General features: G+C 47.9%; 1 protein-coding gene across 2 annotated transcripts in view; it reads right to left on the reverse strand.

Annotated features, from left to right (window-relative positions):
* Positions 1 to 334: 334 nt before the first annotated feature.
* Positions 335 to 22,694, reverse strand: part of ARHGAP22 (Rho GTPase activating protein 22) — a 36,710-nt gene continuing 14,350 nt past the window's right edge. The window contains exons 4-10 of one of the 2 annotated variants that reach the window (XM_082223127.1): positions 20,799 to 20,927; positions 10,578 to 10,785; positions 6,444 to 6,576; positions 5,267 to 5,340; positions 3,854 to 3,975; positions 2,752 to 3,598; positions 335 to 955 (exon numbers count right to left, since the gene is read on the reverse strand). In XM_082223127.1, coding sequence (XP_082079253.1) covers positions 727 to 955; positions 2,752 to 3,598; positions 3,854 to 3,975; positions 5,267 to 5,340; positions 6,444 to 6,576; positions 10,578 to 10,785; positions 20,799 to 20,927 — 1,742 coding nt within the window. In that variant the 3' untranslated portion in view covers positions 335 to 726. Of the gene's footprint in view, positions 956 to 2,751; positions 3,599 to 3,853; positions 3,976 to 5,266; positions 5,341 to 6,443; positions 6,577 to 10,577; positions 10,786 to 17,990; positions 18,323 to 20,798; positions 20,928 to 22,694 lie in introns of those variants that run through there. The other variant, XM_082223128.1, reaches the window with a different exon arrangement.

A 22,694-nucleotide genomic window follows, 5' to 3' on the forward strand; every position in this document is an offset into this window, starting at 1 on the left:
CTCCTGAGGAGACTCACCTGGAGCCTTCATTGTACATCCTTAGGTACCAGGCAAAAACGTTGCTTTTCAACCAGGCCATTAGCTGGTTTAACATTCCATGGCTTTTATAATGTGGGGTTTTTTGGGGGGGAGGTGTATTGATTTGGTTTGCATATGATCTTGCTTTTATTGTGCATTTTGTGTTGGTATTTTGTGTTTTTATGCTGTGAACCGCCCCTGGAGCTTCAAAGGAAGGGTAGCATTCAAATTTAATTCATAATAATCAGTTGCTGTTGACACCGTAAGCTGGCAGTATTGATTATGCAAGCAAGCAGTTATGCATAGGCTAGAAATGTTGACTATGCAGGTTCGTTTTAATTTAGCAGATCAGTTAAACATTGCAAACCGAACTTTGTGCTCCCGCGCAGGAGAAGGCAGTGCATTGCTTCAGCAGAGTTCAAGCACTTTGCAACCATGCACAGGACCACACTCGCCCTGGGCCATCGAAAAGAAACTGCCAAAATTGATAACAATCCCCCTTGCTTTCCAGATAAGAGGTTCAACTTCTTCCTTGCCAATCTATCATTTATCTTCAGCTGTTAACAACTTCTCTGGCATTTTGTAATGTTTGTAAGCCAGTAATTTAGCAAAAGTTTTCCCGCACCACTGCAAGCAAACGGGCAAAATTGATCCATGCCATTTTGAAGTGGGGAGCAGGGCAGGAGGAATCTGGCTGGCGGCTTCTCTTTATTTCGGGGTGCTGGCCATCTGGCTTTCTGCAGTCAAATCCCCCAAAGTTTTGAAGAAATCTTCCATCTCTTCTTGCAGGAGGTGGTTCCTCTTGTCTGCATCATTCCGAGCCCTCTCAGAGTTCCGCAACTTGATCGCCAGCATTGTGTATTTCTTCTTTTCTTGATCGAGCTCCTCTTCTAATCTTGCCACCCTCTTCCTCAGTTCCGTGTTTGCTTCTTCAATCCTTAAAGCCAAGAGAGAGCATGAACAAGTTAACAAATGCTGCCACATGTTTATCTGTGATGTGACGACCTGCCATAGAAAGCCTGGGAAAGTCATGTCCCCACAGTGACACAGCCAGCCAACTTTGTTTTGTACTGTACTAGCACAGGACATTTTTCTGTCTAAAGTAGAGCCCAAATACAGCACAAAGGGACAACAGTTTTAAAAAGTCCGCCCCATTCAGACACCAATTCCTGCCTTCATCTGTCTCCCTCACATGGTGCCATTGGAAGCATGTCATATCACTATGGACTCAGCTACACAGTTCAATTTATGTGATGGTGCTGGAGGAGACTCTTGAGAGTCCCATGGACTGCAAGAAGATCAAACCTATCCATTCTGAAGGAAATCAGCCCTGAGTGCTCACTGGAAGGACAGATCCTGAAGCGGAGGCTCCAATACTTTGGCCACCTCATGAGAAGAGAAGACTCCCTGGAAAAGACCCTGATGTTGGGAAAGATGGAGGGCACAAGGAGAAGGGGACGACAGAGGACGAGATGGTGGGACAGTGTTCTCGAAGCTACCAGCATGAGTCTGACCAAACTGCAGGAGGCAGTGGAAGACAGGAGTGCCTGGTGTGCTCTGGTCCAGGGGGTCACGAAGAGTCGGACACGACTAAAAGACTAAACAACAACAATAAATACATTTTAAAAATGTGACACCAGATGGCGCTGTAGAGCAGCAATCCCAAGTCAATGAAAATTTCCATTGGGAGCTGTATTTTTTTAAATATCTCTAGATCCAGCTCTTGATGTACGGCAGGAGCAGCCCTCAGTTTGTGTATGCAAACTTTTCAGTTGCCATGGGTTTTTTTTTGGGGGGGGGGTATGTGTGCAATTGTAAGCACATCAGAGCCTTCCAAAAAGGCAACACCTCCAAGGCAGGAGGGGAAACCCCAAATCGAAGTAAATCTTAGCAAAAATCAGAAGCTGCCCTCTTGTCCTTTGTCTTTATCCCTGGCATGAGCATGGTAGGTAAAGGGACCCCTGACCATAGGTCCAGCCGTGACCGACTCTGGGGTTGCGACGCTCATCTCGCTTTATTGGCTGAGGGAGCTGGCGTACAGCTTCTGGGTCATGTGGCCAGCATGACTAAGCCCCTTCTGGCGAACCAGAGCAGCACACAAACGCCGTTTATCTTCCCACTGGAGCGGTACCTATTTATCTACTTGCACTTTGACGTGCTTTCGAACTGCTAGGTTGGCAGGAGCAGGGACCAAGCAACGGGAGCTCACCCCGTCGCGGGGATTCAAACTGCTGACCTTCTGATCGGCAAGTCCTAGGCTCTCTGGTTTAACCCACAGCGCCACCCGCGTCCCATGAGCATGGTATTTCTTGTTAAATAGTCTTCCTAAAACACTATCTCTAAATGGCCCAAACCAGTGCTATTTTTCTAGAAAAAGAGGTGCTGAAACTCACCATGACCTCCCTTATTATCTTACAATGGCAACGGAGCTCACTTGAGAGGCGCTGGAACTCCGTTCCAGTGAGTTCTGGCTGAAAAAAAAGCCCTGGCAAACCTCTGATTTCTGAGTGGGTAAACTGAAGTCAACATGGAAGGGAAAGAAAGTGCTGTTTTTCTAGAAAAAAAGGTGCCGGAACTCACCATGAACACCGCCTTTGTTCTCGTATAATGGCGCCCACCTGAGAGGTGCCGGAACTTAGTTCCGGTGAGTTCCAGCTGAAAACAACAACAACCATTCAGAGCCTCTTGTCTCGACTCTCAGGCATTTATTTGCCTGCCTTCTGGAAGGCTTACCTTTTGATACTGGAGTCGTACGCAATCCTTTGTTTGCTCAGCTCTGCCTTCAGCTCGGCGACAAGACTTTGCAGGGCTTCAGAGCAGTGTGTGGAGTCTTTGGAAGCAGACGCCCCATTGTTTGGATCACTGTCGCCGCTGCAGGACGCCCCTGACCTCTCCCCGCTGTTATCCAAGCAGGCTTCGCTCTGCGGGAAGGAGCTAGCCGTGGCCCACTCCACCTGAAGAGAGCTCAAGGCCGAGGAGTCGCTGGCCCTACAGGCAGGGCAGCTGCTGACGGAATCCACGGCGAGAGAGAGTTCGCAGGATGAGCTCGACCAAGTGGCACTGGTGCTGCTGCTGTGGGTGCTGACAGAGAGGCCGGAAGTGGGGACATTGTCGTAGGTGGATAGTCTCTGAGGCGAGCCTGTGGCCCGCCCTCCTGAGGACGGCCTGCAGTGGCCTTGAAGGGAATATAGTCCATTCATGAGCCAGTTCCCACCGGAAGGGAAAGCGGGGTTATCCAGCAAAGAGCTTCCCAGTTTGTGACTGAACGACCCAGACCCCTGTTGCCGAAAGGAGTATTTCCAGGCGGGCAACGTTTGCCTTCTCTTGCCGGGGCTCGTTGCAGGAAGGCTGCAGTCTGCTTTGCTGTTCTGCTCCTTAGCTGCAGAAGATGCTGCCTTGAAGAGTTGGCTCACAGGGTTGACCGTGGGGCTTTCTAACTCGCAGTCCGCCCTGCTGTCCTTGGACAGATGGTCTGTAGTGCCATGTGGGTGCTGGCCGGGGCCCTCCGTCAGAGAGGCACCGAAGAGCTGACCATGCTCGCTGATCAAAGCAGTCATTAAGTGCTGGACCAGGGAAGTACCTGTGTGGTGATGTTAAGAGAGTTAGGCGGAGACAGCCAGCTTTGCAAACATTTGCGGTGATAGCCATATTCAGAGCAGACTCACTAAAACCAATACACTTGGACCACTGAGTTCAGTGGGTCTGCTTTGACTTGGCATTTTGTCTAGAATTCTTATGCATTCAACAACCGAATAGTCACAGGTTCTATAGCTGCTGAAATTGTCCACACACACCTGAAATATGCATCAGAACCTTAGGAATATAAAGTGCATACCTTCCATTATAGCTAGCGGATCTTCTACTTGCGGTCGAAGGATATTTGGTCCAAATACAGTGGCAAGATTCTGGACACTCATCTTGTTATGGCTCGAGTGAGACTGAACTTCATCGAGAAATCTTGAAAAGACCCCACCCAAGAGAGAAGTGAAAGTTACATTCACTACCAACTCTTCTCAGTGGAGGAAGAAGACCAGAGCGAGGAGTTACCATTTGTGTCGCTGCCATGGCTCTCTTTACTAAGGGTCAAGTTAGAATATGTGGGAGATGCAAGATGAGTCTCCTGATGCTTTTACTTTGCAGAAAATGCGTCCTCAACATCAGCCCTCTAGATGTTTTGAGACTACAATTCCCATCATCCCTGACCACTGGTCCTGCTAGCTAGGAATCATGGGAGTTGTAGGCCAAAAACATCTGGAGGGCTGAGGTTGAGGAAGCATGCTCTAGCCCATGTAGAACTAGAGATATGAGGCAAAAAGTGCAGATGCTATTCTGACCAACTGTTACTGTTTTTTAGAAACTAGTTACTACCACCTTTCAGTTCTGTTAACCAATGAATGAAGGCACTGCTACGATTAACGTTTAGGAGAGCAGTGCAAGTCACGCCAAGACAGGTGTTAGCAACACTCTTTCTAGCTCATCTCTCCGTTCTACATTGCTACAGCTTGAGGATGTGTCCTGTTCTACCAGCACCCAGTTGCATGTGACTGCCACAATAGGCTACAGCTCCTTTTAATACTGCAAACAGGTCTTCAAGTGGGGTGGAGCCATTGGAAGGGCAAGCCCTGATGGCCTTTCCAAAGCTTCAGTTGACTCCGAGCCTTTGCCGAGACAACACCTTCCCAAACTCAGCAAGCTGGACCCACTGAGGGCTGCACCCATAGTCCAAATTTGCTTCACCTTGGATACTCATCCTGACCTAGATGAGGCCCTGGTGTTCATTATCACTTGCCCTGTGGTCCTCAACCTCCAGCAGAGGAGAGTGAGTTGCTTTAGCAAGTCATTATCTCTAGGCATCAAAGCCATTGTGAGTAGAAATTGGGATGCCTCCATGCTTGTCCCCCTGAATAGATATATACGCGAGCAATTGGCAGAGTACAATTTTGGAACTGAGTAGGCCTGAGGCTTCATGCCCTGTCCATAATTTGGGGGAGCAGAAAGAGTGCAAAAGAGCTCATGCACAGGACATTCAAGCAGTTATGCTCTTGCTGGTGATTATTTCTGTTAGACCGTCAGTTCCATCTTCCAGAAAAAGAAGGTTCCATGCCAGTACTAGACGGGCAGCAGTGACTTTCTTAACCCCTCTGGTGATAGCGCTCCCAGTGCTTCAGTGTCTGATCTTTGTTGTCAAAACCAAAGGAAAGATTGCTTGGGCCAATACTTCCACCCTCCTCCCATAAACGTCACTTACTTGCAGATGTACTTGAGGAGATTGTAGTTGGCCTGCGGAAGGCTTCTCACATGCCTTGCCAGTTCCTGAGTGCCCTGAGGGACGGGACGAAAGCAGAATGAACACTAAGCTCATATAACTAGCTCCATAACTAGGACCAAACACACAACCAGCCCCCATATTCAGTGGCGATCTGGGGAGATCAACCAGTCTAGTTCTGGACAGAGATGTCCTCCACTGGAACAAGGCAGCTCCTAACCTGTTGATACTGCTGGATCCAGCCTTGAAGACTCGTGGCCCCAGTGGCTAGGAGAGTGCGTTTCCAGATATGACTGGTTCACCAGTTATGGCCCCATTTGGATATTCCATGATCATGCGTTCCATGATCTCGTAACTTCCAAATGGGATTACTGCAATGCGCTTGACGTGGGGCAGCCCTTGAAGTTGACTCCAAGAGGTCAACTCAGAAACTCAGCAGCCAGATTACCAGCAGGGGTAATCTCGCATCGCCCTCATTTTAAAACAGCTGCACCTTGCTGCCAATTCAGTTCTGGGCCCAATTCGAGGTGCTCACATTAGGGTTCAAAAACCCTACATATTTGAAAGAGCCCCTCCTTTCCTACACCCCCCTCTTGGGAATGAATATCAGCAGAGGGGCTCCTATGTATAGTTCCACCTCATAAATTATGGGGTGGGAGGAGGGGCATATTCTGTGGCAGTCCCTAAACTTGTCACATTCCCTCCCCACCTACGGCAACTATTCCTCTGATGGCAATTCGTCTTAACTGATTTTAATACAGTGGTACCTCAGGTTAAGTACTTAATTCGTTCCGGAGGTCCGTACTTAACCTGAAACTGTTCTTAACCTGAAGCACCACTTTAGCTAATGGGGCCTCCTGCTGCCGCCGTGCCGCCGGAGCCCGATTTCTGTTCTTATCCTGCAGCAAAGTTCTTAACCTGAAGCACTATTTCTGGGTTAGCAGAGTCTGTAACCTAAAGCGTATGTAACCCGAGGTACCACTGTACTGTGTTTTTATATTGCTGTCCACATGTCTAGGACCTCATGGTGAAGAGCAGGTAAAGAAGTTAAATAAGAATAAAATTAATGTTTTGGAATTCATCACCTTCTAAAAAGACCCCCAGTTTGATTGATCTTTGCACAAAGGTTTGTTTGTGAGTTTGCGATGCATTTACCGACCTCTCCTTTGTCCTTGGAAAGCAACTGCCCACAGGAGAGGAAGTCTTCATATCTGGCAAAAGGAATGACAGGCTCTGGAAGCTCTCTGAGGTAAAGTTTCAGGAGAGAGGCTACTGTGTGGACATCGGTGTTGCTGCAACAAAGGAAGAAAAAAAGGAAGTTTTAGCAAGATGCAAAGCAGCTGAGTCAGAAACTCTGCAGTTGGCCTTGGCAAAGATGGGCAAGCTTCCAAAATTGCCTAAAAGAAAACTAAAACTAAAAGATACCTTGAAACACACGTTTATTTATCTATCTAAGTGGTCAGGCCCTTTTTCTTGTCCAGAGCAAAGTGACTTATAACCAAACAGACAGTAAACCCCGTATAGATGCATGAAAGCACAGAGGAAAGAGAAATCCATTAAAAAGCATTCCACTCACTTCCTAAAGGGCACAGATAGTTGAAAGCCAAAGTAAATATGTATAATGAAGCTGCCAGCCAAGTCTCTTTGGGGAGAGTGTTTCACAAACGGAGCCACCACAGAAAAGGTCCGTTCTCCTGTTGCCTCTCCTGATCTCTCATGGAGGAGGACTTCAGATTAATAATAATAATAATAATAATAATAATAATAATAATAATAATAATAATAATAATAATTTATTACTTATACCCTTCCCATATGGATGGGCCTCCCCAGCTACTCTTGGCGGCTTCCAACAGGATATTAAAAACACAATACAAGAAAAAACATTAAAAACTTCCCTAAACAGGGCTGCCTTCAGATGTCTTCTAAAAATCAGATAGTTTATTTCCTTGACACCTGGTGGGAGGGTGTTCCACAGGGTGGGGTACAGTAAACCCTCAACTTATGTGGGGGGTATGTTTCAGGGATTGCGCCTAAAGCCAAAATCATGTATAGTCAAAAACACATCGGGTGCGATGTCAAGTGGGATTGCCAAAGTCTTTTTTCACTTCCTGCCCTCTTTAAAGCTTTTTTTAAAAAAAGTTAAATGTGCATAAGTTGGGGGCTTACTGTATCATATTCTTGAAGCATTTAAGGCTTTATAGGCCAAAACCAGCACTTTGAACTGGGCCCGGAAACTAATTAGAGGCCAGTTCAGTTGGGCCAGAATTAGTATTATATGCTCAAACCATCTTGCCCTGGTGAGCAATCTGGCCACTGAATTCTGCACGCACTGAAGTTTCCAAACATTCTTCAGAGACAGCCCCATGCATCATGAGCTTCAGTAATCTAACCTAGAGTTTACTTAAAAATAAAATAAAAATGAAGTAGTTTATGTATGTGACAATAGCCGCTGGGATTCTTTATGCGCAGAAATGGAAGGAAGAAGAAATTCCCACCCCCCAAAAAATTAAAAGCAAGATTTAAGAGAATGTAACGATGGGCATTTTATGGAAGAAGGGATGCTTTTTTCCGGACTGTTTAAAGAAATAGTACGATGAATTCACGAGCAGGATTTGAGATGTGAGCAACAAAAGGAATCAGCTTATAGTCTTGTGGTTATGATTTAACAGGGAGAAGGTAGGACGCAGAAGAAGAAGAGAATCAACCAATCCATGGGAAACAGGGTGGGAAGTCGACAAAAACAAGAGGGGCGAAAAAATTAAATGTTTATTGGACCGTGTATGTTAAAAATGTTGAAACTTCATAAAATATAATTTGGGGGTGGGGTGAACCCTAGAGGTTACTAGATAGGTAAAGGTAAAGGACCCCTGGATGGTTAAGTCCAGTCAAAGGCGATTCTGGGGTTGCGGCACTCATCTCACTTTCAGGCTGAGGGAGCTGGTGTTTGTCCACAGACAGCTTTCCAGGTCATGTGGTCAGCAGAACTAAACCGCTTCTGGTGCAACAGGACACTGACAGAAAGCAGAGCGCACAGAAACAACGTTTACCTTCCCGCTACAATGGTACCTATTTATCCACTTGCACTGGTGTGCTTTCAAACTGCTAGGTTGGCAGGAGCTGGGACCGAGCAACGGGAGCTCACCCCATCGTGGGGATTCGAACCGCCGACCTCCCGATCGGCAAGCCCAAGAGGCTCAGTGGGAGTGGAGATTCACTTGGGACAATGGCATTATCCAAGAGGCTGGGTTTTATAGCCCCTCTCTGTAATGTTGGAAATAAAAAAGGAATGTAAAATACTTTCCATTGTCTTTCTGCTTTCCTGGGCAACCAACCGGGAGCCGATGACAGCATCCTGACAGTCTGTCTTTTTGTCCTACCATGACCCTGCTCCCTCCCACATGTTGCACAACAGCTTTTTGAGTGGCTGCTGTTGCTTTGTGAGGTACGCCATTCTTGCTGATGTGCAGGCCACCTGCCATGGACCAGCCTCGCTGCTACAGTGGTACCTCGGGTTAAGTACTTAATTCGTTCCGGAGGTCTGAAATTAACCTGAAACTGTTCTTAACCTGAAGCACCACTTTAGCTTATGGGGCCTCCTGCTGCCGCCGCGCCGCAGGAGCACGATTTCTGTTCTCATCCTGAAGCAAAGTTCTCAACCCGAGGTACTATTTCTCGGTTAACGGAGTCTGTAACCTGAAGCGTCTGTAACCTGAAGTGTATGTAACCCAAGGTACCACTGTACTTACCTGATAATGTTTAAGCCTCCTAACCACTGTGAAAAGAAAAGTGGCCACTGTTCTTCCCTCCTATCATAGGAGCCAACTCATAGGGGTAAAGGTCCTTTTGCCCCCCATAAAATATTTGTGGGGATCTGGGCAGGGGTGCCAACTTGAATAAACTATAGGGGGCAGCGTGGGTGTAGCCAAGAGGGGGCAGGGGGCAACTGCCCCCTAAATCAAGTAGATCAATAAAAATTGTTAAATAACTGAGGTTTTGCCCCCCGCTAGCATAAAGTCTGCCCTCCTAACACAAATCCTGGCTATGCCCATGGGGGCCAGGTAAGCCCCACCCCACATAATCACAAGATGTGGCACCCCCCCCCCATTTGAATGGCAAATGCAGAGCACCACATGTGAGTTTGGCTGGCTGGGCCCCCACGGTAAAGAAATTTGAGGGTGCCTCGGGCCCCCCAGAGATGGTGTCTATGTTACCAGTGATACATACCTGTGATCTAGCATAAGAAACAGACACGGCTACTTCTGTATAGATTAATCGTTAAGTGTTTATAATATGGTGTTTTTGTGGTTTTTTTGTAAGTTAAGTACCGTATTTTTCGCTCTATAGGACGCACTTTTTCCCCTTCAAAAATGAAGGGGAAATGTGTGGGCGTCCTATGGAGCGAAGACGCCATAGCTCTGCGTCCCTCTCCTGGCTGCAGAGGTGACGCGCGGCTATAGAGGCTCCTGCCATAGCCGCACGTCACCTCTCCAGCCGGGAGAGCACTCGCGGGGCTAAATCAGCCCCCCCCAAACCCTCTCCCGGCTGGAGAGGTGACACGCGGCTATGGCAGGAGCCTCTCCGCTGTGCCTTTCCGCTGCTCCCTGACCTGCTCTTTGGGGCTGGTGGTGGGCTTCCCCCCACCAGCCCCAAAGAGCAGGTCGAAAGGAACCTGAAGCCTGGAGAGTGAGAGGGGTCAGTGCACACCGACCCCTCTGGCTCTCCAGGCTTCCAAGGTAGCCGCCTGAACGCACCTTAAACGGCACCTTGTTTTAGAGCGGGAAAACAAGAGGGGGAAAGTTCTCCCCCTCTCTGTGCAGCGCCTCCTGCCGCTTCACTGAAGGGGCGCTGAGCAGAGAGGGGGAGATTTTTTTTTTTCTTGTTCTCCCCCCTCTAAAACAAAGTGCGTCCTATTGTCCGGTGTGTCCTATGGTGCGAAAAATACGGCACTTAATTCGTTCCGGAGGTCCGCTCTTAACGTGAAACTGTTCTTAACCTGAAGCGCCACTTTAGCTAATGGGGCACAATTTCTGTTCTCATCCTGAAGCAAAGTTCTTAACCTGAGGTAATATTTCTGGGTTAGCGGAGTCTGTAACCTGAAGCGTATGTAACCCGAGGTACCACTGTACACTGCCCTGGGAGGTTCAGCTGAATTCAGATATTTTCTAAACTAAATACGGTGGCGATCCTCCTTCCTCAGAAGGAGGGGACGGTGATGGCAAGAAATCTTCCAATCCAGACACGTGGGGGACTTGCAGCTCTCCTAGTGTTCCCTTAAAAAATGCCAGTTCACCTGTCAAACAGTGGCTTCTCCCCACAGTCAAAGGAGTCCTGCAGCTCTTTCACCAAATTGGCTTGCCCAGGCATGCGGAAGAGGCCTTCCTCAGCGAGCCCATGCTCCCGGATAAAATCCACACATTGCTCCACCAGAAGTGGAGCCAGGTGCTTCCCGTACTTCCTTTCGTATTGGACTGTGTCTTCCAAGCGTTGACCAAAGATCCCTGCCAATGGGAGAAGCCAAGCATTATCTTTGGTGGTCCACAATCTCAGACCTATTTTCCAGGGACAGTCCCGGATGTACAGAAGCCATCCTGGTTTCTGAATTGATCCTGGAATGTCTCGCTTTTCCTTAGGGCGTCCCCCTATTTTTATTGGAGAAATGTTGGAGGGTATGGTAGAACAGCCCTATTTTCACTGGAGAAATGTTGGAAGGTATGGAGTTATGAGACCCCCAAGCCAAGGAGATAAGGAACTATCCAACCTTTAGAAGACATCTGAAGGCAGCCCTGTCTAGGGAAGTTTTTTTCATGTTTCATGTTTCATGATGTTTTTCTCTATGTTGGAAGCCATGCAGAATAGCTGGAGCTACTCAGGGTATATAATAATAATAATAATAATAATGTGGTACCTTGGGTTAAGAACTTAATTCATTCTGGAGGTCCGTTCTGAACCTGAAACTGTTCTTAACCTGAAGCACCACTTTAGCTAATGGGGCCTACTGCTGCTGCCACCGCGCAATTTCTGTTCTCATCCTGAAGCAAAGTTCTTAACCTGAGGTACTATTTCTGGGTTAGTGGCATCTGTAACCTGAAGCGTCTGTAACCTGAGGTACCACTGTAATAATAATAATAATAATAATAATAACAACAACAATAATAAGAACAACAACAACAACAACAACAACAATAATAATAATAATGACATAGGGGGTTCCTGTTTTCACTGGAGAAATGTTGGAGGGTATGCAATTTTGGTGCGGGAGGAGTTGTGAGGGCAAGCAAGGTGGACTGAGTCCGTCAGGTTGCATGAAGTGAAGGGAGAAGTTGATGGGCAAATCCATTTGGGACCTGAAACATTCTTAGATGCTGTTTGAGGCCCCAGCACTGTTTTGCTCGGGTGCCTATGGCTTGAGAAGAATCGCTGTGAAGTCGCAGGTTGCACGAACCTTTCCCCAGATGTTAGTGTCCCCCACAAATGCAGTCTACACACAGGTGTGATGTCAAAGTGCACCCCACCAGCAGCACCCTGCCTCGGAACATGTAACATTGCAAAGGGGCACTGCAAGAATTGTGTAAAGGTAAAGGGACCCCTGACCATTAGGTCCAGTCGTGGCCGACTCTGGGGTTGCGGCGCTCATCTCGCTTTATTGGCCAAGGGAGCCGGCGTACAGCTTCCGGGTCGTGTGGCCAGCATGACTAAGCCGCTTCTGGCAAACCAGAGCAGCGCACAGAAACTCCGTTTACCTTCCTGCTGGAGCAGTACCTATTTATCTACTTGCACTTTGGCGTGCTTTTGAACTGCTAGGTTGGCAGGAGCAGGGACCGAGCAACGTGAGCTCACCCCGTTGCGGGGATTTGAACCGCTGACCTTCTGATCGGCAAGTCCTAGGCTCTGTGGTTTAACCCACAGCGCCACCCGTGTCCCGAATTGCAAGAATTGTAGTTCCTCCTTAATGAAGAACGAGGAGACGCCCTAACCAGGGAGTGACGCTACTGTGTGGTTATAAGATGTGTGGCGTTTTATGAGGGGCATAAAATGTGAGGGAAAAGACAAATGGAGACCAAATCAGCTGGCTAATGGTCATGGGGAGAAGGAACTGAAAGGAGGGAAGAAAGCTGAAAGTCAGGAAAGGGAGAGAGGACCAACTAAGGTTTCAAAAAAACTTGCTAGAATAAACCAATCACTTTCTAAATAAAGGTGGATAATTGACAAGTACTGAAACTATTTAGGATTAGGTTCATTCGTAAAAGTGATTCCTCACCAGTTACAGCAGTTTTCTTGTTTGTGTTAACTGCTATAAACGATATTGTTAAGAAATATTGTCTAAGAATACTTAAGCCTAGAGAGAGGTTACGAATTTGCCCTATTCAGTTGAGGACCATGTACCTTATAAATGCCACAGCTAGTGGAAGAGAAATTGGTTTGGTGCAAAAGCTGAATCCTAGCTTTACACCAGAGGTCAGCAAACTTTTTTCAGCAGGGGGCCGGTCCACTGTCCCTCAGACCTTGTGGGGGGGCTGGACTATATTTTGGGGGAAAATATGAATGAATTCCTATGCCCCACAAATAACCCAGAGATGTATTTTAAATAAAAGCACATATTCTACTCATGTAAAAACATGTTGATTCTCGGACCGTCCGCGGGCTGGATTTAGAAGGCGATTGGGCCGGATCCGGCCCCCGGGCCTTAGTTTGCCTACCCATGCTTTACACACATCAGAGAGAATGGCAAAGCCTTGTTTCTCAAATACCTCCCGTAACTTGGAAGTAATGAAGCATACTGGCTACTTCTGTGGAACAATTGCACCTAAGGCGTTTGTGATCCTCCACTTCGGCAAAATTCTCCAAAGACTAGAATATGTCTTCAGATGAACCAGAGGCAAACAGGTCTTAACCAAGGAAAGGAAATTCTTTGGCGCTCTAGCCTCAGTGCATGAGAGAGAGCTGGTATAACAGGCTAACTACGAACCAGGAAGTCCTGACGGAATGTTGCCTCTGCTTTGAACTCGCTAGGTGGCCTCAGGCAAACTATTCTATCTCAGCCCCCCCACCCACCGCCCCTTCCAGCATGAAGATATTAATAGCAACCTAACTTTAGGAGGCTGTGGTAAGGATTACATTAAGACAATGCATGTGGACACTGTAAATGCTATAATCCATGCCGTTATTATTTACAAGCTTGCCCCCTTTCACATTACCTGATGGAGCATTTTGCCAGATTAAAGGTAAAGGTAAAGGGACCCCTGACCATTAGGTCCAGTCGTGGCCGACTCTGGGGTTGTGGCGCTCATCTCATTTTATTGGCTGAGGGAGCCGGCATACAGCTTCCAGGTCATGTGGCCAGCATGACTAAGCCGCTTCTGGCGAACCAGAGCAGCGCACGGAAACACTGTTTACTTTCCCGCTGGAGTGGTACCTATTTATCTACTTGCCCATTGACGTGCTTTTGAACTACTAGGTTGGCAGGAGCAGGGACCGAGCAATGGGAGCTCACCCTGTCGCAGGGATTCAAACTGCCGACCTTCTGATTACACGAAATGTGGAAAAAACTCCGAACAAATGTTCCTCTCCTACCACCATGCACCTTCATGGACAGTGTATAAATAGTGTTTGTACTCAGATCTCTCTACTGAATTCCGTCCCTAGAATCAGATGCACTTTAGAACATCTAGCTCTCATTTCAGAGTATCTGTCCCTCTAGAGCAAAATGATTCTACCAAAACGCCAGAGTTCCTCAAGCATTTGATTGAGAGTCTTCTGGCCCCGTTCCACAGACTCACATACTGTAGCATTGCAAAGAGAAGTAGTTGCAAGGGAACTGGAAGTACCTATGCTGAAATAATCGCAAAGGATGGCATTCGACCAAGTTTTACCCACTGAAATTAATGAACATGATGACTGTATGAGGCCCATTCATTTCAATAGGTTCTACTCTGAGTAGGACTTCAACTACCACTCAAAGGCTTGGGGCCAGATTCAGCGAACTGATCCTGCTAGCGGAAAGCTGCAGGTCCTGTCCCAAGCCTCTCCAGGTACGGTTGGGCACGTCCAAAACCTGGAGACCTGTTGTCAGTAAGTGTGGACAATACCAGGCTAGATGGATCAATGGTCTTGGAACCACAGGGATCATCTAGTCCAGGCTTCCTCAACCTCGGCCCTCCAGATGCTTTGAGACTACAATTCCCATTATCCATGACCACCGGTCCTGCTAGCTAGGGATCATGGGAGTGGTAGGTCAAAAACATCTGGAGGGCTGAGGCTGAGGAAGCCTGATCTACTCCAGCCCCCTGCAATGCAGGAATATGCAGCTGTTCCATGAGGAGATTGAACATGCAACCTTGGGGTTATCAGCACCATGCTCTAACCAACTGAGCTAGCTAGCTTGAAATGGCCTCTTCTGGTCTCACGACGTTCCTCTCCGATAATCAGCTAATGCAGACGCAGCACTAAATGTAGAGCTAAACGAAGTGTCCTATTTGCAGAGGTGTGTCTAAGCTTCTCAACGCCACACCTGGAACTGGAAAAGCCATTTGGATGGGAGAATCAGGAAAGGAAAGGGAAATTTGCTTCACCCACTGTTTCTGCACTCCAAATCTTCCTCTCCATGGCAATTTCCTCTTATGGGGACTTAAATGCAGAATGCATTTAACACCCCATGGGAGAAAAGTTGTGTGGAGAGGATTCTGAACAGGGAACTAGCTGGCAAAGAATTGATAGAGTAGCCTAAAAGGTAAAGGTAAAGGGACCCCTGGCAATTAGGTCCAGTCGTGACCGACTCTGGGGTTGCGGCACTCATCTCGCTCTATTGACCAAGGGAGCTGGCGTACAGCTTCTGGTTCATGTGGCCAGCATGACTAAGCCGCTTCTGGCGAACCAGAGCAGCGCACGGAAACGCCGTTTACCTTCCCGTCGGAGCGGTACCTATTTATCTACTTGCACTTTGACGTGCTTTTGAACTGCTAGGTTGGCAGGAGCAGGGACCAAGCAACGGGAGCTCACCCCATTGCGGGGATTCGAACTGCCCACCTTCTGATTGGCAAGTCCTAGGCTCTGTGGCTTAACGCACAGCGCCACCCGTGTCACCAAACTTCTGGGGTGGCGGATGCCAGTCACAAATGGGCACCCGTTGGGAGCTTGGCATAGCACGGAATAGCTGCCACACCTAAAACAGTTGGAAAATAGAAGGCCACAAAAAGTGTTCAAAGATGGAAAATGCTGCCTTGAACAGGTCAGCCCATTGGTCCATCTGATCTAGAATTCTTGTGTCCAATTCTGGGCATTATCCGGCAGCTTAATGTGTAGCATACATTCAAGAGTTTGCTTGTCAGTCATAGAAAAGCTCAAGGAAAAGGCAACAACAACAACAACAACAACAACAACAATAATAATAATTTATTATTTGTACCCCGCCCATCTGGCTGGGTTTCCCCAGCCACTCTGGGCAGCTTCCACAAAGACCAAAAATACACTAAAATGTCACACATTAAAAACTTCCCTGAACAAGGCTGCCTTAAGATGTCTTCTAAAAGTCAGGTAGTTGTGTGACATCTGATGGGAGGGTGTTCCACAGGGCGGGCGCCACTACCGAGAAGGCCCTCTGCCTGGTTCCCTGTAGCTTTGCTTCTTGCAATGAGGGAACCTCCAGTAGGCCCTCGGCGCTGGACCTCAGTGTCCAGGCAGAACGATGGGGGTGGAGACGCTCCCTCAGGTATACTGGGCCGAGGCCATTTAGGGCTTTAAAGGTCAACACCAACACTTTGAATTGTGCTCGGAAACATACTGGGAGCAAATGGAGGTCTTTCAAGACCGGTGTTATGTGGTCTCTGCGGCCGCTCCCAGTCACCAGTCTAGCTGCCGCATTCTGGATTAGTTGTAGTTTCCGGGTCACCTTCAAAGGTAGCCCCACGTAGAGCGCATTGCAGTAGTCCAAGCAGGAGATAATAGAGCATGCACCACTCTGGCTGATGCATGGGAACTAAACAGTTAACTTATTTTCTGGAGCTTCTTCCCTCCTTACGAAGCCAGGTGTTTGGCTAGGTTTAAGAGCAATAAAAATGGATTGCTAGGTTTCCATCTCTATCTTCTAAGGTCCAACAGACAAGCAGGCTCTCAAGTCAGCACACCTGATGCAGGAAGAAGATATGCCTATAGACAAGCTGCCTGTTTCTTAAACAGCCCTTGCAGACAAAACTTTGAGTGGAGAAAACAAAATTATTCTGTAACTGTAGGAGGAGGAGAAAGGTTCTCTCTCCAGCTGGGATAAGTTACTCAATAAATGCTTAGCAGAACAAAGTCTGAACATGTTGAGGACGGGGGCAAAAATATTTGGAGTGCGTCACAAATCCCTAATTCAACACCAGCTTCAAAGACAAGAGTCGAAATTCTGAAAACGTAAAATACATTCGTTGGTTGGTTTCATCCATCTGCCCAGATGGTAGGATTGCATTCCTTGCGAGAGCTTCTGGTTCACACATGTTCAGGGAGACAAAGTCATCATGCACTTTCTGGTTTGCCAGTCGCCCAACGGCAAGCCCTCAAAAGAGCAGAAAGTAACACATTTGCACTTTCATGAAAGCACATTTTCAATTGATACAAATGTAAATAGTTAATCTAGGCAAATTTTCCTGTGTTGGCTTGTGTGTGTGTGTAAAGCTGCTCAATATCTTATCAAATGGATGATTTGTGTATTTATGCTCGTTTCAGCAAGCTCTCACTTCTTCGCTTTCTATATTTCTTTGTGTGTGTTGGTTACACTGGGACACTTTCCTGTGTGCGTGTGACAGGATGAATGGGCAGCTTCAAGGCTCAGCTGCGCTGCTGAATACAGGTCACATGTAAACACAACCGTATCGGCATCCTGATAGCAAAACCAGCCAGCACAACATGTGCATACAGGCAGAACCAGCACTTTCATCCAAACCTTACAGTCCGATGGGAAAAAACACAACAACCCTTTATTGGTGGCCTGATGATCAATGGCTTAGAATCATAAAATTGTGGAGTTGGAAGAGACCCTGAGGAACATCTAGTCCAACCTCCTTGCAGTGCAGGAGTAAATAGTAAAAGTAAAGGGACCCCTGACCATTAGGCCCAGTCATGACAGACTCTGGGGTTGTGGTGCTCATCTCACTTTATTGGCTGAGGGAGCCAGCGTACAGCTTCCGGGTCATGTGGCCAGCATGACTAAGCCACTTCTGGCAAACCAGAGCTGCGCTCGGAAATGCCGTTTACCTTCTTGCCAGAGTGGTACCTATTTATCTACTTGCACTTTGACGTGCTTTCGAACTGCTAGGTTGGCAGGAGCAGGGACTGAGCAATGGGAGCTCACCCGGTTGCAGGGATTCGAACCGCTGACCTTCTCATCAGCAAGTCCTAGGCTCTGTGGTTTAAACCACAGCGCCACCCGTGTCAGCAGGAGTAAATAGAGTTTGATAAATAAGGCCCAGAAAGACCCATGGAATCCATCCAGGTTCGATGGCCAAGACCACCGCAGAGCTGGAGATTCCTACATCGCCGTTGCCCTGCAGCCATCTTTCACTCATGAGTTTGAGCCGCACGTACAAAATGCTGGCCCTTGATTCTCCACTGAAGGGAGCTTTCAGTCCGACAAGCGAAGGCAAGCCTTCAGCAGAAGCTCCAAGCCCCCGCCTGACCTTGCAAGCTTCGCCATCTGAGAAACGACTGCGGCTTTCCCCCTGCACCTTACCTCTGGTTGTGGCGCAGCACTTGGGCACATGGCAGCTTCCCAGCATCCAGCAGAAGTCTGGCAACGTGATGGCGCAGGAGCGGCAGAGGAGGAAGGTCTTGACTCCAGGCATTAGACACATTCTGAGTCCCCCTGCAGCCCCTGTTGCCCACAAGGCCTCGGCTGCAACACGGAGAGCAGCCTCACAGCTCCCCTCCGGCTGCAGAGGATTAAATCACGGCAGCACATCTGGCCTCAGCGCCACGACTCGCTCGGCATTAATTATGACTTGTTGCTAAAGCATTTGAAATATCCAATGAAAACGGGGAGCTCGCTAGCTTCCAATGCAGCGGCAAGGGAGGTAAGGCAGGTAGGGTCTTGCCCACTCTCTGCACTCCTCCCAGTTGCAGCCAAGGTAAACAGCAACTCAGTCTGGGTCACAGGTTTTAACAAATGTCTCCCCCGTGGGCTGAGTATGAAATTCAGGGTCTTATCAGAGATCTTCTTGATGACTTCCAGAAGCGTGCAGTCGGCATCATGCCATGCTGTCTGTCCCGTCCAGTGAAACATTCCTGGGCTGCCTGAGCACTGCTGCCTGCTAGGCATCACCTTAATGCCTTCCATCAACAGAGGGTTCTTCTCGGTCATGTAAAGGTAAAGGTAAAGGGACCCCTGACCATTAGGTCCAGTCGCGGCTGACTCTGGGGTTGCGGCGCTCATCTCGCTTTACTGGCTGAGGGAGCCGGCGTCCAGCTTCCGGGTCATGTGGCCAGCATGACTAAACCACTTCTGTTGAACCAGAGCAGTGCACGGAAACGCCGTTTACCTTCCCACTGGAGCGGTACCTATTTATCTACTTGCACTTTGATGTGCTTTCAAACTGCTAGGTTGGCAGGAGCAGGGACCGAGCAACAGGAGCTCACCCCTTCATGGGGATTCGAACCGCCGACCTTCTGATTGGCAAGTTCTAGGCTCTGTGGTTTAACCCACAATGCCACCCGCATCCCTAGCACCACCTGCGTCCCTTCTCGGTCATGTAGAGAAGCACAAATTGACTCAAAGTTTCTTCATGGCCTCAGAGGCTCAGAAATATCAAGCAGAAGTAGGCACAATCACCTAGTTGCTGAAAGTATCAAAGGTCTGACCGGGTAGAACTCCACTGGATTGAAAAGGCAAGTTTCTTCACCATGCAAGTTACTGTAAGTACCTAGATTTCCTAATCCGGCCTTTCCCGAACTGGTGCCCTCCAGATATTCTGGACTGCAGCTACCATCAGCTCCAACTAACATGGCCAGTGGGCAGGCATAATGGGATCTGTAGTTCAAAACGTTTGGAGAGCACTAAGTGTAGAGTTCGAAGGGATCCCAGGGGTCATCTAGTCCAACCCCCCTTCAATGCAGGAATCTCAGCTGAAGAATCCCTGGCAGATGGCCATCCAACCTCTGCTTAAAAGCCCCCAAGGAAGAAGAGTCCACCACCTTCTAAGTTCATTCCACTGTCAGGCAGATCTTACTACCAGAAAGTTCTTCCTGGTGTTTAGTTGAAATCTCCTTTCTTGTAACTTGAAGTCATTGGTCCTGGTTCTACCCTCCCGAGCAGGAGAAAACAAGTTTTCTCCATCCTCCATGTGACAACCCCTTAGATATTTGAAGATAGCTATCATCTCTCCCTTCAGTGTCCTTTTTTTGGCTAAACATACCCAACTCCCTCAACTGTTCCTCATAAGGCTTGGTTTCCTGACCATTTATCATCTTGGTCACCCCTGGGCACACACCTTCCAGCTTGTCAATATCCTCCTTAAATTGTGGTGGCCAGAAATGGATGCAGGACTCCAGGTATGGTCGGAATAAAGCGAGTGATAAGGCTTTTGCCACCTCAAAGCTGTGAACACCAACTGTATCAACCTCTTAGAGAAATGAACTTTAGGAGAGCTCTGCAAGTCAAACCAAGAGCACAGGCCACCACGATAGACCTGCCCTTTTCATGAACTTTCCCAAGAATGAGAACAACAAAACACAGAACCTTCGGACTTGGTTGGAGGCCATGTGTTGGTTGGAGGTGTTCCCTGCATAACCATTTGCTACATTTTGTTGTTGTTTAGTCGTTTACTCGAGTCCGACTCTTCGTGACCCCATGGACCAGAGCACGCCAGGCACCCCTGTCTTCCACTGCCTCCCGCAGTTTGGTCAAACTCATGTTAGCAGCTTCAAGAACACTGTCCAACCATCTCGTCCTCTGTTGTCCCCTTCTCCTTGTGCCCTCAATCTTTCCCAACATCAGGGTCTTTTCCAGGGAGCCTTCTCTTCTCATGAGGTGGCCAAAGTATTGGAGCCTCAGCTTCAGGATCTGTCCTTCCAGTGAGCACTCAGGGCTGATTTCCTTCAGAATGGAGAGGTTTGATCTTCTTGCAGTCCATGGGACTCTCAAGAGTCTCCTCCAGCACCATAATTCAAAAGCATCAATTCTTCGGCGATCAGCCTTCTTGATGGTCCAACTCTCACTTCCATACATCACTACTGGGAAAACCATAGCTTTTACTATACGGACCTTTGTTGGCAAGGTGATGTCTCTGTTTTTTAAGATGCTGTCTAGGTTTGTCATCGCTTTCCTCCCAAGAAGCAGGCGTCTTTTAATTTCGTGGCTGCTGTCACCATCTGCAGTGGTCATGGAGCCCAAGAAAGTAAAATCTTTCACTGCCTCCATTCCTTCCCCTTCTATTTGCCAGTGGCCATGATCTTAGGTTTTTTGATGCTGAGCTTCAGACCAATTTGCTACATTACCTTGAGAGAAAGGGATTTAGGTTTTGTGAATGAGAGCTGTGAATCATACCTCCAGTGAATGGTGTCCATATTACCCGCCGTATAGCTTTCACCCAATCTTCCATATCATTCTGGGAGCTAGCCATGAACAAGAAGGCTTCATGGTGGATGGGCACCTTATCCCGACCTGTTGTGCCACCTGGAAAGAAGACACACTTCCGTTACCATCTGCATACAGAATGTAACTTCTACTCTTCCCTGGTATAAATACTGGTATATAGGGCTTCATTTGATATATAGTGATTAATGTCAAGCTCAAAACTCTTGAATTATATATCCAGCACATGGAACCTTACAAAAGGACTATGAATGGACGCTCCGCACCCTTACCATAGCAAAAAGACTGATACTGATGAATTGGAAAAACAAAAATGCGGCTCCCTTCTATGATTGGATAGAAGATTTATACAAACTTGTAACGTATGAGCAACTTGCATATAAATGCAGACTTGCCATGGACAAATTCAATGATATTTGGAATCCATTTTTACAAATACTGTAATACAGTCATACCTCGGGTTGAATGTGCTTCAAGATGAGTGTGTTTGAGTTGCGCTCCGCGGCAACCCGGAAGTAATGTTACTTCCGGGTTTTGCCACTTGCGCATGCGCATGCGCTCAAAACGACATCACGCACATGCGCAGAAGCACCGAAATGTGACCCGCGCTCACAGACCCGCGGACACTGGTTACGTTTGCTTCTAGATGCGAACGGGGCTCCGGAACGGATCCCGTTCACATCTCGAGGTACCACTGTACTGTAATTCTTACAAATACTGTAGTTGGTTAAGATCTGGTGAAGTACAAGAACAACTTTGCAAAGTATACAGTTTTGGGTCCGTCCATCCCCCTTTTATTTTCCCTCATACATGGGGACTGTTTCTCCCCCCTCCTTTTCTCTCTTTTTTTGATGCCTCACCATGCTTAGTGCACATATAATTATGTATTTTTTGAACTTTCATTGAAGATGTCAAAATAAATAATAAGAGTAATAAAGACTGGCCTAATATCCTCCCTTAGGGATGCAGTGGGGCTGTGGGTTAAACCACAGAGCCTAGGAGTTGCTGATCAGAAGGTCGGCAGTTCGAATTCCTGCGATGGGCTGAGCTCCCATTGCTCGGTCCCTGCTCCTGCCCACCTAGCAGTTCGAAAGCACGTCAAAGTGCAAGTAGATAAAGAGGTACTACTCTGGCGGGAAGGTAAATGGCATTTCCGTGTGCTGCTCTGGTTCGCCAGCAGTGGCTTAGTCATGCTGGCCACATGACCCGGAAGCTGTATGCCAGCTCCCTTGGCCAATAAAGCAAGATGAGCGCCGCAACCCCAGAGTCGATCACGACTGGACCTAATGGTCAGGGGTCCCTTTACCTTTACCTTTAATATCCTCCTTTAATCTTAGAAGCATGGCAGCTCGGCATATGTTTGGAAATATCCATCTGCATTCACTGTGGAAAACAGCTCCAGCAAATTCCTGGCAGGAGAGATTTGTGTTCTGAGGGCTGATGGTCACATTATCTCCGCATTCCCCCCAACCCCTGCTGCCTCAATATACTTCGGGAAGTAAGCATAGCAAGGCCAGGGCTGGCTGAAGACATTGTATTGCTGGAGACAAAGCTGGCCAGGTGAGGCTCACTAGTTCTGGGAGGAGGTGTGTGATTCCTCAGCTGGAGTAGGCTTAGAACAGGTGAGGGTCACCTGCCTCATCAAGCCCAGATGCTGCAATGAGCATGCTCAGAACGTCTGCTCGACTGCCCATGTTGATGGACCTTGTCTTGGATGCTCCTTGACCTTCACGGGACTGTGCTTTGGGGTTGACTCTGGACTGTATCCTGACTGCTGGACTTCAGACTTGGCTATTTGGATTGACCCTGAACCTCGTTTCCTGACCTTTGGACTTTGCTTGTGTGGAT

The sequence above is a fragment of the Podarcis vaucheri genome, assembly GCF_965113315.1.
Source record: "Podarcis vaucheri genome assembly, chromosome: 5".
Classification (NCBI taxonomy): domain Eukaryota; kingdom Metazoa; phylum Chordata; class Lepidosauria; order Squamata; family Lacertidae; genus Podarcis; species Podarcis vaucheri.